The 17,101-nt window shown below is 38.0% G+C and overlaps 1 protein-coding gene across 1 annotated transcript in view; it reads right to left on the reverse strand.

Moving 5' to 3' along the window:
• LOC149139990 (uncharacterized) overlaps positions 1 to 17,101 on the reverse strand; it is a 246,851-nt gene that overhangs the window by 151,229 nt on the left and 78,521 nt on the right. Inside the window, exon 2 of the mRNA XM_089447038.1 lies at positions 6,569 to 6,636. Coding sequence (XP_089303164.1) covers positions 6,569 to 6,636 — 68 coding nt within the window. The remainder of the gene's footprint in view (positions 1 to 6,568; positions 6,637 to 17,101) is intronic.

Genomic DNA, 17,101 nt, shown 5'->3' on the forward strand with positions numbered 1-17,101 from the left:
CCAATCAAAAAGTCGTGTAAATATTTGTCTTCCCCTTGGAAATAATACCCCTACTTGGGCCCAAGCTTACAAAACTGAGAGAAATAAACAATATGAACTACATACAAGTTACCTCAAGTCAAGAATCACATCACAACAATTGCACCATATGGCCTCCAAAGTATTTTTATTCATGAACAATATGACAATACAAAATAGTAGTAGCAGAGTTTCCCCAAGATTAAATCTTCCAACACTAGTCTGAGCAATGAGCCAGGGGGTTAATTTATGCAAAAATGGGAGCAAATCCCAATCAAAAACCATGCAACAAGTGTCCAATGGATCATAATCCGAAGACAAGTCAAAAATTCCCAAGTGTCCTCAAGTCTATTGTACGTGCCAGCGTATTGGCTAAGTGAGGGACAGCGCAGATCTTCTCTTGTTGATGTGCATGGACTGCTTGTTGCCATGTGTAAAGGACTGCAATAAAAGGAGAGACAAGTCCCCACACCACTCGTGGTATCTCCCGGACGAACTCGGCCAGCAAAATGTGTCTAATAGTTGTCTCAAAGTCTGCCTGCATGTGAGCTCATAATCTGCCTGTGTGTGAGCTACTAGGATCAGCGTACATCTCTGGGAATGGCAGCATGTAGAAGGAGTTGCCAAGTGTGAAGGAAGAGGAGTTAAATTCCCAACTGATTTCCACATAAGGACGAAACTCGTCCCCCAAACAAGCTATGAACTCGACCCAGTTGGCCAGCCATCTATCCTTCAATTCATGGGCTTATTTGGCCTCTGAATCAACTCCTAACTCAGCCTTTGAATGGCCAAGTCACTTGGTTGAATACCAATACATTAGTTGACTTGGAACATGTTTTTTATTTGTCCCTAGTTTATTTATTTTCCAACTTTCCTTGTCTTTTTTCCATTTTTATGAGTAAAAGTGGATTTTCATGAACAGAGTGATGTGTGGTTTAACGGTAAGTCTCGTTGGGTGAAGCCCACGAGACCGTGGTTCAAATCTCATTAAGCATAGTGTCCTGCTATGATCCTAGCTCAAGGAGTAGACTCCCCTTATTCGTGAGTCTCGACTCTTGCTAAATCATAAGATTTGGTATATCTGGCTTGCAAGTTGCTGGAAGCCTGGATACACTCTTGGTGTTATAGTGGCAACAACGAGGGTTGATCCTGGGTATCCCTTAGATTAGTCCAAGCAGTTACCGATTCACCATGTGGGAAAAAAAAAGTGGATTTTCATCAAGTACTCACATCCCACCAACATTTCCTAACATCACTTTTTTACTTATTACATACAAAATTAATTAAAAATTTAAAAATATTGTTCTGCGTGAAATTTTAATTATTCAAGAAATCCTAAAAATACCTCATGCAATTCTGTAACTCTGGATATGACCTTGCATGGTAATATACATTGAACCAAGACCTAGAAACACATCTAAGACCTAGTTATTAAAACGCACTCCAGCTTTGGCAGTTATGAGTGAAAAAGTCAATGCTGCAAACATCGGCATGGGGATAAAATCGGCAAGGGTCTAAAAAACCAAAAAATAGTAAAAATTGGGAAAATATCAGTAAAAATTGGCAAACATCGGCTAGGCCAAAAAATCGTGGTTTCATGATAAAATCAAGATGTTCGCAACACTAGAAAAAACTCAATTAGGTATTCATCGTTAAGAATCAAGAATAATTAATTATGTAAAAAAAACACTCCATAGTGGACTCCCTTAGTAACCAAGTCCTAAGTTGTCTAAGTCCCTTAGTAACCAAGTCCTAAGTTGTCTAAGTCTATTACACAAGTTCATCATGCTAGCGTCATTTATTACAATTCCCCATGGAGGTACGAAATTTGCAAAGAAGAATGTAGAAGTAGAGAGAGAAGAAGGCGCATGATGCCCTGCTGGACTTCTGATCTTCTAAAAAAATGATAGTTACCTTGTACATGGGCCATGGGGTCTCCATATCCTGCGAGGTACAACTTAGCATGTAACACACCTATGAATACCAATGCACCTTCCATATAGCTCAATTTACCTATCTTCTGCTTGAGTGAGTCTGTGCAGCTTCTTGCGGCTCCGTGCAGCCACACTTGCATGCTTTACTTGATAGTTGACGATTGAAGTTGGCAACTTGATCGATGGCTTGGCAAAGGTTCTTCACACTTGGAAGCTTGATCGGCAGCTCTTCCCTGCTCCTGTGACTCAACTTGGTTGTCAACTCTTGCACTTTCTCCTCATGTGCTCACTTGTTGTACAATGCTTGATAATCGCAGTTGTAACCACTTTGTGGTTGCCCCTGGCTATCGACAATTGTCTTTGCTGACCACTGAAACCGTTCATCTTTTATTTTCACCTTTTTCATCCTATCTCCACTAGCACAACACTCCTTTTTTAAGTTACATTTTCACCTTTTTTCACCCCACATGTGTCTAGCCTGGTGTCTCTCCTTGTCACCCTCACACGTCACTTAGATCACGTACAAAATCCAAATTCCTGCCTATTATTTATGTTACAGTCATACGACTACGTATGAACCTCTCGTATGGCCAATTCTCTATCACTTTGTGTTTGCCACACCTGTATGGATCGATCTTCCCTGTTGTGCGCATAATGTCTACCTTTGTCCAATTCTTAGAGATCCGTTTTTGGAGACTAAGCTCCCATACCATGTTAATCTCATACACATGCACACAAGATTTTTTCTCTTCAATATCTATTGTTTCATTAATTAAAGTCTACAACATATAAGCACTCCCTTCTTGAGATAATGGCCCTCTTAAGAAAAATACAAACACGATCACTGACAAGTCACTCTCACTTAATCCAATGGATCAAACCCTTGATCAGTCCTTCGATCTGTTCGCTCATCGGGATCGTTTCCCTTGCTACCCCTCGCACTCTTCCTCGAAACCTGCACCCTTGAATGAAAGTCCTTCACCCAATCACTGACAAGTCACTCTCACTGTGTCTCATGCTCAAGAGATGTTTCTTCTCCTTTAGCCTAGCCTTCCTTTGTATAAGTTTGTATTATTGACTGAATCCACAACCCTAATCTCTAAAGTGATTGATGATTGAGATTAAAGCTCAACATTAGTTTAGATCAATGGTTGAGATTCATCTAATTCACTAATGCAAATAACCTATGTGTATCATTAGATTAACTCACTTTAAGGTTCAATTAGGCAATTTCTACATGCCTACATGTCGATCTTGGCACAATGTTGTTGTTTGGAGGCCTACTCTCCCTGAATGTGCTCATAGAAGCCTCTACATGCTCCTGAGCATCCCTCAATGTCTAAACCTAAGTTACCAGAAACACCTGAAGAATTTGTCAGAAACACGGATCCCCGTTTCTAATACGGAAACAGATACGATCCTTGTCTGAAACGTTGTAAAAATGTTTATGTATCGTATCAAAAAATCAGAAACTTCAAATTTGGAATTGGATACGTTTCCAAGGGTTTTAAATTTTTTTGGATCCGTTTCCGGATTTCATGATCGAAATCCAACCTTTAAATGTTAAAAAGCATGAAAATTTGTATAGCCATGAATAAATAATAAAAATGAAGATATCAGATTTGCAAATAAACTCACTATAAACACAGTCTCATTATGTCTGTTCTAAATCTTTAGAAACAACGAAACTCCATATATTTGTCAAGGATTCTTACTAAGAAAAAGATAGATGTTCAAAAATGCAAACAAAAGGGTTTGATGAATGTCTTCATAAAGAGATTTATTTGAGCAATTAATTTTCAGTTTGGTTAAGGTTTTGTTAATTGTCATTGATTTTGCTCTTGATTTCATAAATCCCTCCAATATAACAAATCTTCTCTAGCCAATCTTTTGCCTGCATATAGTCAAGAGACCAAGCTGACGTTGAGAAGATTGAAATGTTCAAATAGGTCTTGATGGAATATCCCAATGATCCCATGGGCCTTTTAATTGCCATGCAAGGAAGATAGATATCATCTGCCATGCATGACACGTTCTTTGAAGGAGTTGGACCCGAAAGCACAAAGGTTGTAGCATTTTTTATTACATTACTAATGATGATGATAATATGTTGAATGTTATAATAATCACTAATGATGATGACAATGTTTATGCTGAATTGATGATGTCGATTTGTTTATGTTGAATTCATGACAATGATAATGTATTTTTAGATATAGATTCTAGATTCTAAAAGATGAATGGTAATATATATATATATATATATATATATATATATATATATCTGTGCGTGTGTGTTGTTTCCTTGTCGAATCGTATCTGAATTTTTAATCAAAAAATTACTAGCACCGTGTAAGTCCACCTTCATTCACTCATATGGACAAAACTCAATCAAGATCAGGGTTGTGTTTTCTAATGTTCACTCATAGATCATCAAACTTAGCCATGCACTATAGATATGTCATGCAAGAAATTGAAAGATAATTCTATGTTAAATCAAGAACATACGAAACACCATTCAATTCTAGAACATCACTTGAAGGAATGCAAAAAGAGATAGCGCCCACTCTGTTAAATGAATAAGTGGCGTCATTGCCCAACTCCACCTACATGCCATCCCCTTGTTCTTGAAGCTTGCAAAAGCCTTCTTGTTAAAGGTCATGTGTCTGGATGTGCCATTCTCCATACAGCCTTACACCAAAAATGATGTCAGTGGAAAGGCACAATACTATGGTGTCAAGCCTGGATACTAACTGATCTGTTTTGATAGAAGCTTCTACACTCCTGAGTCCTTACAAATTGCTTCTATGGTTACTTGGCTTTCTTCCTCTTAGGACACTGAGATGCATAGTGGTGCATTTAGTGGCACTTGAAACAATTAATGTGGCTCAAGTTTTTCTTCCCTTGGCTCAAAGATCTTGATCCTTCTTCTTTGCCCTATTGACCCCTCCCAAATCCTCCTTACATACCTCCTCTCCTCACCTTCCTGATGAGGGATAGGTCATGGATTTTTTCCACTCTAGCTGATTGTCTCTAGCTTGGTTTCCTCTTGGATGAAATCTACCTGAAGCTTCTCAAATTTGGGAAGCTTGTCACGAGCCCAAACACCCCAAAAAAACAAGTCTAACAATGAAGAGAACCCATTTAGTGCTGAGGGCACCAAATCCTCACCCGTGATCTTCAATCCTATAGCAGCAAGATGATCCCCCAAGCTCCAGCATAGTGATCTTCAGCAAGAAGTTAGCCACCATGTTTGTATCACTCATGCATGTGGCAAAAAGCTTGTTCTTCAGAAGCATCTTGTGGTAACTTTCATGATCTGGGTACAGAGTGATCAAGGCATCAAGCATCCTTTGCCATCATCTTCTCCAATGTGAGGGATCAAATGGCTCTTCACAGAATCAAGGATGATTTTCTTAGTTTTGCTGCCTTTTGTTGTCTTTGGCCAATTGTGCAAGATTTGTAGGCACTGTGACGTTTCCCTCAACAAAACACAAAAAGATCAACCCTTTCCAACAACATCTATGTTCTGCACTTACAAGTGAAGTTTGTAGTGTCTTATATCGGTCAAACTCTCTAAGATCTAGACTGCCCATCCCTGCAATTCTTAGGACATACCTTAACCAAACAGATTATTTGGAAAGCATTTCAGATCAGCAACCTATCACAGGTGCAGATCAAGTCTCTCAGGCATAAACAACACTCCAATCCCTGGAGAAACTAGTGCATCACACTCAACAACCTATCACATGTCCCAATGCCTATCTTAGGCATAAATCAACGCCAATCATTGATGCTAGGGCATCACACCCACTGAAATCCTCTGACAGCATCCTCTCACAGGGAACAACCTATCCCATACATGGATCCTGGAAGTTCAAATAACTTGTCCTGAATCTATATTAAATTTTGAGCACATGGTGCACAGGTAATGTAATTAGAAACTAAACTGTAAATCAGTAAACTGAAAACTATTAACTCATCTCAAAACACCAATGTCTGACCAACAAATCTGTATACACGGACAATCTGAAGATCGCTTAGCAACTAAAAAGCTTGGCAGAGAAAACAACCAACACAGGGTAGATAATGTTGGCTACACCACCTACTATTCCTTTCGGGAAAATCAAAAAAAGGGTTGGACTAAACAAGCATCGTTTCTAAGAGCACCCATGAAGAAAGAGACCACCTTTTTACAAAGAATCCAGAAGCATAGTTTAGACGTGGTCAGAGGGCTCTGGTCCTGTAAAGGTTAGAAGTAACACCACTAATAAAGGAAAACAGTTGAACAACTCTAACAAGGATCCATTTGAACAGATAGACAACTCTGGAATTCAACGGAGCTGAGATCAGGTAAGTCATACTAACATAGTAAACACTTACTATTGGTTCTGTCCTGGTGTTTACTTCCCAACACCCTTTCTTCAATTTAATAGAGAGAACAGATCTGTTCTTGTTAATGAAAAATATTATTTCCTCCCATTAAACAAACAAATCGGATGTAAGCACTTAGTTAGGATATGCTTTAGGTAGTTAAACAATGACAGAAATGCCCATCATAATTTATAATTGGAACAGAAAACTACAAACATTTTATGGGTGTCAAGATTTCTTACACCACTTTGGGGGACGTGCAAAGGTGAAGCATTTGCCAAAAGGTGTATTCAATATCCATCTGCTGCCACTGTTATAAAAGAATGGGAAATGTAAGTACACGCATAGCTATATAAAAAAAAAGCTCACTAATATAAAGTGAGCAATTCCAAAAATCACAAAGGGCATCATAAACATGAAGGATATTGGAATTAAATTTATAATTAACATTCAATAGAGTCCTATGATTATTGCAGCACACTAGATTAGCTACAAATATGTGCATGACAAATAAGAAATCAATAAATTCAATACCAAGATAAATAAATTAAATTAATGTCCATATATGATAAAAAAAGAGATAAATAAGACTACTAGTTACATTATGCACAATATCTCAAATAATGGCTTAGGGCCTGTTGAAATATGTAACTAGGTTCGGTCTTCATAATTATCTTTGTACTTGTATCAATATGTATTTCTTGTAAAAATCAAAAAGAAGATAAAGAAAATTATTATTATTCTATTCAAACCATGTTCTTCATGCTTCTAGGGTTTATTGAGGCAAGAAGAGAATTTATCATGTAGATAAAGAAAATTATTATTATTATTCTATTCAAACCATGTTCTTCGTGCTTCTAAGGATTATTGAGCCAAGAAGAGAATTTATCATGTGTCAAAGTCCCATTTGGACAATTTGTAACAAAAGAAAATTATTATTTTTTGAGTCAAAAAGAGTAATTTAGTCCCACAAGACCAAGTCGACCCTGCCTTGTCAAGTCGGCCTTGAAGAGGCCCAATTCGACCTCCTGGATGGCTATAAAAAGAAGAGACTTCGACCTCATTTGCTCACTCACACACAATTTGATTTCTGAACAAGAGAGAAGAAGAAGAATTGTGACGGCCAAGGAAGAGAAAGAAGAATCCAAGCAAGAAAGAAAATTCGAGCTTTTGCTTGTATTTGTCCACACGTGCGAAGTTGTTGGGGCTATTCTACGAATTACAGACCAAAATTTTGTTTCTCAAAAGTGCTCGGGCAACTCTATTCTGTGAAGGTGTTCAGGAAACTCTATGAAAGTGCTAGCACACCTCTTCGAAGTTGCAAGTCCAAAATTTTTGTCTTGAAGAGGTTTGACCAGTTTTGATTCTTGTCGACTTGGTTTGGATGGAGGAGATATGGAGGACGGTTGACTTGGTTCCTTGTGGAGGTCTTGATCTTGGCTCTTGGATGTCTCACTTTGATTTGATTCTATAAGAAGAGAAGTTGTTTGGATTTTCCCCCTTGTGGGGGTTTTCCCTAGCTTGGAGCCTATATCTTATGTTCTTTGTTCCTTGTGATCTTCGTGCATTTTATGTTTTGGTAATTGCTTGATAAAGAAGACATAATAAAGTAATAAAAGCCAACAAATACTCATAAGTAATTTTCAAGTAAGAGGAATCAACCCTAATCTATAATTATATTGATTTCTCAACATGGTTTCAGAGCTAAGGTGAAGGAAGTATGAAGATCACATCCTTGTTGGCACTCTTGTTGAAGCCAATCTTGAAGCAGTTATCTATTCTCTCTCTCCATCTCCGATGACAAGCTATATGAAGAAAGGCCTCAAGACCCTTAGGAGTCTCCTTGAAACTATCAAAGGTTGCATCATCAAGTTCATCTCCAAGCTATCTAAATATTTCATGGATGGAAGTCGTTTTTTCGCTCTTACAGGTACTTTTAAGGATGATAGTATATGGCTAATCCACAATGGAGCCTCAAGACATATGACAAGGGAATGTGGTCAACTCTATTGAAGATAATGGAGAATATCCTAGAATAGGTAGAGTTGGTTCACGTAACCTCAGGATAGGAGTTAGTTTCTATTTCTTAGGATGTTGTTCTAACTTCCCTAAAACCATGTTTTCTATTTAATGTGTAATGTGCATGAACAATGTAGAGCATTCTGCAGAGCCAGACTCTCTTGGTTCAGACTCTCTTTTGTAGAGCTGACTAGTGGGTTTTAATTCTTTAATACAAACATTGCCATTTTTATCATGGTATCAGAGCGTCAGGGCTGAGGAACCTGTACGCTGGCTGGTGGGTGTCATTGAACAGGAATCATCACAGTTTTGAGGAGTATAACTGCGATGAAACCGAAATCATCGCAGGTTAAGAGGAGTATCACTGCGACGAGTGCACTATAGCTCCTTCGCGCATTTTTTTATTTTGGCCATCGCAGGTATTCCATGTACAGCTGCGACGACGTCGCAGATAAGTCATGTACATCTGCGACGATCATGTAAATCATAAAAGTTGTGTGGGGAAGCCAAGAACAAGGTTGTAGCTGACAACAGAAGGTTGTCTGGAGGCTGTGAAGGAAGCCACGGTGATCAGTGGGTGTGCTGCGAGATCAAACAACATTGAAGATCAGTGATCTGTCTCTGTCACAGATCTGGGGTAAATCTAACATCTTCTTTTACCTGTCGAAATTTTTTTCTTCTAAATCGCCAAGATGAATAACAATATGTTTGAAGCATGCTTGAATGAGCATAACAAGCTCGATGGTTCCAATTATGCAAATTGGAAATTCAAGATGCAGACTCTGCTAGACGTGCAGAGTGCTTGGACAATTGCGAATGGGGATGAGCCGAAGCCCGCGGCTGGATCAGCATCAATCCCAGATTGGGAGAAGCGAGAAGGTAAAGCAAGGACGTTGTTGAAGATGTCAGTGAAAGACTGCATCATACCACACATTAGAGATTGTAAGACAGCTAACGAGATCTGGGGAATTCTGAAGGATTTGTATGAGATCAGGAATTCAAATCGTCTTTTGTTCCTCAAGAGTAAGATCCTATCCCTGAAGATGGAGGAGAATGAAACAATTGCTTCATTCGTAGCAAGGATCAAGGATCTGAAGAACAAATTGGCAGACATTGGTCATACAGTTGATGATACAGATCTTGTAACCATTACAATGAATGGTGTCACTGATGATTACCAAATGTTCATCACTGGGATAAATGCCAGAGAGAAGATCCTGAAATTTGAAGAGTTGACAGGAATACTGATGCAGGAAGAAGAAAGAAGATCGACTCTGAAGCCCCAGAGTGCCGATCTTGCATTAATGGTGAAGAAAAACTTCTTCAAAGGGAAAGGAAGTCCACAATAGCAAAACAGAGCAAACTCACACAAAAGACTGAATCAGACCCAAGGTATGCATCTGAATAGAAACTACTCTGAAACTAAATGTTTTTATTGCAGAAAACTGGGTCATATTGCCAGGGAGTGCAGGAAGAAGAAATATCATGAAGAATAACAGAAGCAGAAAAGACATGCAGGTCATCTCGCGAATGACAATCATGTGCAGAATTTCAGATTGTTCATGGCAGATCGTGATGAGAATGTTGATGCAGACATCTAGTATGTAGATTCAGGAGCGTCAACACACATGACAGGGAACAAGCATTGGTTTGAAGATTTTAAAGAAATCAATGAAGGTGCACAGATTTACCTAGGTGATGATAGAAGTCATCAAATCAAAGGGTGTGGGAAAGTTTCTGTCATTCTACCTAATGGTAATATCAAACAAATTCATAATGTTATGTATGTGCTTGGTGTAACAAAGAACTTGATTTCTGTATCCATGATTACAGATCAAGATCTGAAAGTTGAATTCTTTAAATCTAACTGTTATATTAAAGATCTACTAGATGGCATGAAGACAATTGCTACAGGAATCCGAACAGGAGGACTGTACAAGTTGGATGTAAGACCTGCACCAGTTCGAGCATTGACAGCAGCGAGCCTGACTACAGAAGAGCTATGGCATCAGAGATTTGGCCACATCAACTACAATGATTTGTTGTTACTACAAAAGAAGGAAATGGTAAGAGATCTTCCTATGCTAAAGCAAGTACATAATGATTGTGATGCCTGTATATTAGGAAAAATGCATAGAGAATAACTCCTTGTTCGAGTAGAAAAGAAACAGAGGGATATACTTGAATTAGTGCACACAGACCTTTGTGGACCCATGCAGACAAAATCATTAGGAGGTGCACTGTATTTTCTATTGTTTATTGATGACTATACAAAGTTTTCTTGGGTGTATTTCTTAAGTAAGAAGAGCCATACATTCAAATACTTTAAGCAGTTTAAAAATATGATTGAAAGACAAATAGGGAAACAGATAAAAATTCTTCGTTCTAATCAAGGGGGAGAATACAGGAAGGATGAGCTTATCAAGTATTGTAAAGATCATGGAATTTTGCAGCAGTTCACAGTACCCCATACTCCACAGCAGAATGGAGTAACAGAAAGAAAGAATAGAACACTGGTGGAATGTGCTAGAAGTATGTTGAAAGGTAAGAATCTTTCAAATGGTTTTTGGGCTAAAGCAGTGAATACTACAGTTTATTTGAAAAATAGGAGTCCTACAAAGAGTCTTGAGTCTAAAACTCCTTATGAAGCATTATATGGATTTAAGCCTGCAGTAAAACACTTAAGAATATTTGGATCTAAAGCATTTGCCCACATTCCAAAGGAAGATAGAAGAAAATTAGATTCAAAAGCCATTAGATGTACCTTTATAGGGTATTGTTCACAGTATAAAGCTTACAGATTATTTAATCCCTCTACTCACAAGATTTTTGTTAGTAGAGATGTCAAATTCCATGAGCAGGATCATGAAGAATCTGATGAGCACAATGAGGAATGGGACATTCCGTACTTGGTGGAAGAAGAAGTAGAGAACAATCAGGGTCAATAGCAGACAAAGGCAGAGGATGAACAACAATAGCAACAGCAACAACAACAACAGCAACAGGAAGAAAAACAAAATGATGATCAAATAAGGTTTGAAGCCACCCCACCACTCAGGAGATCAGGTAGGAAAGCTCAATTGCCTGCAAGATATAGGGAAAATGCTTTTATAACTAGTATGATGAATGTGGTTGAACCTTCTAGTTATAAAGAAGCAAATGAATGTAGTGAATGGAAAACAGCCATGGAACAAGAATATGATTCAATAATCAGAAATAACACTTGGGAATTGGTTGAACTTCCTAGAGGAAAACAAACCATAGGTTGTAAATGGTTATATAAACCGAAGATTAATGCAGATGGAACCATAGAAAAACTAAAAGCTAGGTTGGTAGCAAAGGGGTACTCACAAAAAGAAGGGATAGACTATGAAGAAACCTTCACCCCTGTAGCTAAATTGAACACTATCAGAATGTTAATCGTTTTAGCTACTAAGAAACATTGGATGATGCACCAACTAGATGTAAAGTTTGCATTTTTGAATGGAGAACTAAAAGAAGAGGTTTATCTAGAGAAACCAGAAGGGTTTGTCCAGAAAGGAAAAGAACATTTAGTCTGTAGATTGAAGAAAGCACTTTATGGACTAAAACAAGCTCCCAAGTCTTGGTATGAAAATATTGATTCATTTTTTCTGCAAATTGGCTATAATAGAAGTAAAAATGTCCCCAATCTTTACACCATGAAAGATGAACAAGGGCGCGAAGTGTTGATTTTGTTGAATGTAGATAATTTGATCATTACAGGTGATGCTACATATTTAATCGATGAAATCAAACAACAGATGTCACAGGTGTTTGAAATGAAACACCTCGGTGAACTCAGATACTATTTAGGTCTTGAGATCTAGAGAGATTCAGGTCAAACATTTCTGTCCCAAGCAAAGTATGTCAAAGGCCTGTTAGAAAAGTTTAGGATGGATCAGTGTAAGCCCGCAGCGGTACCATTGCAGTAGAACATCAAATTGCAGTGTGAGGATGGCTCAAAAGTGGCGAATGCAACACTTTACAGACCGTTGGTTGGGAGTCTAATCTACCTAACCACTACCAGACTTGATTTGGCTTATGCAATCAGTGTGCTAAGTCAATTTATGTCTAAGCCACTTGAAAGCCATTGAAATGCAGCGAAAAGTGTTTTGAGGTATCTACAAGGTACTGTAGATTACGGTATTATTTACACTGACTCCTCTGATGTTAGATTGGCAAGATTTGCAAATTCAGATTGGGCTAAAAATGTAGATGAGCGCAGATCTATAACAGGTTATGCATTTAGCATTGGATCCGGGGTGATCACATGGAGCAGCAAGAAGCAGAACACAGTTTCCTTGTCCTCAGCGGAAGCAGAGTATCAAGCCATGTGTGCAGCAACGTGTGAGGCAGTTTGGTTGCGGAGACTTCTCTAGGATGTTGGGGAAGAACAGATAGATGCAACAACAATCAAATGCGACAATCAGAGTTCAATTAAACTTGCCAATAATCCAGTGTTTCACAAAAACACTAAACATATTGATACACAATTCCACTTTGTCAGGGAGAAAGTGCAATCCAAAGAAATCCATTTGGAATATTGTAATACATGTGATAATGTTGCAGACATTTTCACTAAGCCTCTTCGAAAAGTTAAGTTTCAAATGTTTAGGGAGATGTTAGGCATATTTGTGAACCCATTCTCCAATAAGGGGGAGTGTTGAAGATAATGGAGAATATCCTAGAATAGGTAGAGTTGGTTCACGTAACCTCAGGATAGGAATTAGTTTCTATTTCTTAGGATGTTGTTCTAACTTCCCTAAAACCATCTTTTCTATTTAATGTGTAATGTGCATGAACAATGTAGAGCATTCTGCAGAGCCAGACTCTCCTAGTTCAAACTCTCTTTCGTAGAGCTGACTAGTGGGTTTTAATTCTTTAATACAAACATTGCCATTTTTATCAAACTCCAAACTTTATCAAAAGGAATCTCCTCTCATTCATTTGAACCTGGAGACAAAAGGAGCTACTCAGTCAAAGGAATTGGATCTACCTCCTTGGAGTTGGAAACTAGTGGAAACATTCATCTCAACAATATACTCTATGTTCCAGGTTTGAAAAATAACTTGCTCTCTATTTCTTGCTTAGAAGACAAAGGTGATAGGGTTGCATTTTTTATGGCAAAGTTATTGTACGAGCTAAGGGATCTAGTATTGAAAATGTTAAGACTATTGAGATTCGTGAAGGTAGGTTGTATAAACTTCTAACACCTTCTCATCAAGCTCTAGTGCATTTAGATATTAACCCTTGTGAATTATGGCATAGAAGGTATGTTCATCTTCATTATAAGTTATTGCCATCATTCAATCATATGGTTACCGGTATCCCTGAATTGAAAGAAGAGCATGAAGGAGTTTGTAAGGGATGTGCTCTTGGCAAGAATGTGACGGAACCTTTTGCAAGCAATGGCACAAGATCAAAGGAAATTTCAGATCTCATACATTTTGATTTTTGTGGACCCTTGGCAGAAAAGCCTCTTGTAGGTCATCAATACTATCTAATATTCATTGATGAACACTCTAGAAAGACATGAATATATCCCCTCAAGTCTAAGGATGAAGTATTTGAGAAATTTCAAGAGTTCAAGGCAGAAGTGGAAAATTTGACAGAAAGGAAGATAAAAACCCTAAGATCTGATAATGGTGGAGAATATACTTCCAGAGAACTTGTAGCTTTTTGCAAGGAAGCAGGAATTAAGAGGGAGCTAATAGTTCCCTACAACCCTCAATAGAATGGTGTGGCTAAAAGGAAGAATCGATCCATTGAAGAATGTGTTAGAGCCATGCTACATGACCAAGACCTTCCCAAATTCTTATGGGGAGAAGCATTTGTAACAGCAGTATATATACAAAATCGAAGCCCTCATAGAATTCTTAATGACATGACCCTAGAAGAAGCATTCACAGGAAAGAAGCCAAGTGTTGATCATCTTTGAATATTTGGATGTCCCGTATACATTCACATTCCCAAGGACAAAAGGAAGAAGTTGGACCCTACTGGTATAAGAGGCATCTTTTTGGATATAGCATTTCATCAAAAGCATATAGAGTCCACCTTAAAGAAGATATTCATATTGAAGTAAGCAGAGATGTCATATTTGATAAGAATATTGCATACAAGAAGTCCAAAGGCATCCCCATCGATTTTGATGAGGAAGAAGAACACATCTTTGAAGAAATCTCAGGGCATGACAATACTCAAGAGCCTACAACCAATCATGAAGAAATTGAAGGACCAAGTGAGTTCGTACAGCAAGTCATCATTCCAGAAACTGGACAACTCTATAGGAAGTCAAAGGACATGCAACAACAAAGGGAACATTCTGAAAAAGCAAGAAGCCTAAGAGATATCCAGGTTATGCAACTTACATGACTAAACTTATTGAAGCAAAAACTACCACTTATGGGAAGGCAATCGAACATCAAGAACGGAATAATTCAATGCAAGAAGAATACCAATCTATAATGAAGAATGATGTTTGGGAAAGTATTCCTAGACCTAAAGACAAATCATTTGTGACTTCCAAATGGGTATACAAGATCAAGCATGTAGTTGATGGAAGCATTGACAAATATAAGGCAAGGTTTGTGGCAAGAGGTTTCTCTCAAAAGGAAGGAATCGATTATGAAGAAATTTTTGCTCCAACAACTAAATATACAACCATTAGATCACTTATCTCTATGGCTATTACTATGGGATGGAACATTCAGCAAATGGATGCTAAAACAGCCTTTCTTAATGGAACAATTGATGAAGAAGTTTATATTGAGCAGTCTCAGGGATTCAAAGTTCATGATAAGCAAACACATGTTTGTAGATTGAAGAAGGCTCTATATGGCTTGAAGCAAGCACCTACAGCTTGGTACACCAGGATGAATGCATATCTACTAAGGACTTGGTTTTGTCAAGAGTTCTGCAGATCCTAATTTCTACATTAAGGTGGCAAAGAATGAACCCGTGATCATACTACTCTATGTAGATGACTTACTATTTACAGGTGTAGAGTGTTGTATTCAAGAATGCAATAAGCAGTTAGGAGCCAAATTGTTATGAAGGACCTTGGACTAATGCATTGGGATCAAGCCAACTAGCCGTTGGAGAATTAATCTATAAATTAAAGGTCAATTGTCATTCAAATGATCCGATCATTGAATCGTGTGCTAGCTCTTGAAGCTCTTGTAAACTTTTCTGAAATAATACAATGCAAAGTCTTTGGGGTTTTACTTGATGGCAATGTTCCTCTCTGGTATTTTATGGTAACTTGTATTTAAAGTTTTGTTGATCTTATTTATAAGTTGTTGGTTAATAGCTCTTGTAGATCAATCTATTGCACAAGTATCTTGCTTAGGTTGTTGGGTTTTAAGATAGCATTAAGATTTTTAATTGATTAGCAGGTATCTCTAATCTTTAAAGATTTAATAGTTATTTTATACCTCTATTGGTTTAACGGCTTATTTTATAAGTGTGCAGAAATCATTTGATTCAGAAATTTTGGACGTTTGGAGAAGTTCTTGGTTGAACCAATCGACTACCGACTTAAGATCTGGAGAGCCTTCCAAATTAAAATTTCTAGATTATCTAACGAATTATATCTTGCAGGGGCGTCCTGGGGTAGTACCTAAAACTTAAAAAATTATTTATCTTCAAAATATTATGCTAAATTGTTAAATATTACTAGAAAAAATCTTAAATCTAAAAATCTGAAAGCGGAGTTTGACTCATACTCCTCAGATCTGATAGATCTGTAATTTAAGTGTATAGATTTGAAAAATTAAATTTTTTGCTTTAGTTTTCTAACTTGGGATTTGGGTTTTTGTTTTAGATTTTTGTATATGTATTAGGTCTTGGGTTTTTATTTTTGTTTTGTGTAGGTTCAGATCTGAAACTTGTCAAAGAAAATTTGGGGTTTTGAGGCAGATCTAGGCCCTAGAGGGCAAGATCTAGCCTCAAACTTTTGTATGCAGGGATCAAGCGACTAAATCATTTGTTTAAAGGTTCAGATCTGAGGTTTTCATAGTAATTTCTAGGAAAAATTCGACACAGAAATACATCAGTTTGAGATATAAATTTCTGGGCAATTTTTTAGGGCCTATGGGCTACCATTTTTTCTCCTATCCGTTGCCTTGAGGCTCTTCATTGCTACGTCATCTTCCTTCCCTAAATCGCAGCTTCACCCCTCTGTATTTTTCTTTATTTCTTCCCACTATTTTCTCCTCAGCCTTTGCATCCCATCTCTTCTCTGCAAATCCTCTCATCTCTCCTTTGTGTTTTCCCTCACACAACCCTCATCCCTGTCTTCTTTTTCCTTAACTCGCGGATACGTTTCCCCTCTGGGTCACTCTCCCATCTGCGTCCCTATTTCCTTGTTCCTCCTCCCTTTGCTGCCTAAACCTCCCAGCGATTTCTTTCCCCTAAGCCTGCGGGCCTTAATCTCTCTGCACACAAGCATCCCTCCCACTCCTCGTTCTTCATAAACCCGTAGCCCAAAACCCTCCGCATTTTCACTACCCTATCGCAGCTCCTCTCGACAGCATTCCCTTCCGCGCGTGAGCTCCTCCTTCTTTGTGTCTCTTTGCTACTCGACCTAACCTGCATTCATTCTTTCTCCCTTGCTACCCAATATCCTCATCGTCATTTTCCTCTCGTTGGGTTAAGTCGACATTTCAACATATTCATTTCTAACTTTTGGCCTTGGCTTTTTAAAAGAATTAAATTTTCATAAACATTCGATT

This window comes from Pinus tabuliformis, chromosome X, assembly GCF_031772625.1.
Source record: "Pinus tabuliformis cultivar Carrire ecotype Pingquan chromosome X, CPIR1, whole genome shotgun sequence".
Taxonomy (NCBI): domain Eukaryota; kingdom Viridiplantae; phylum Streptophyta; class Pinopsida; order Pinales; family Pinaceae; genus Pinus; species Pinus tabuliformis.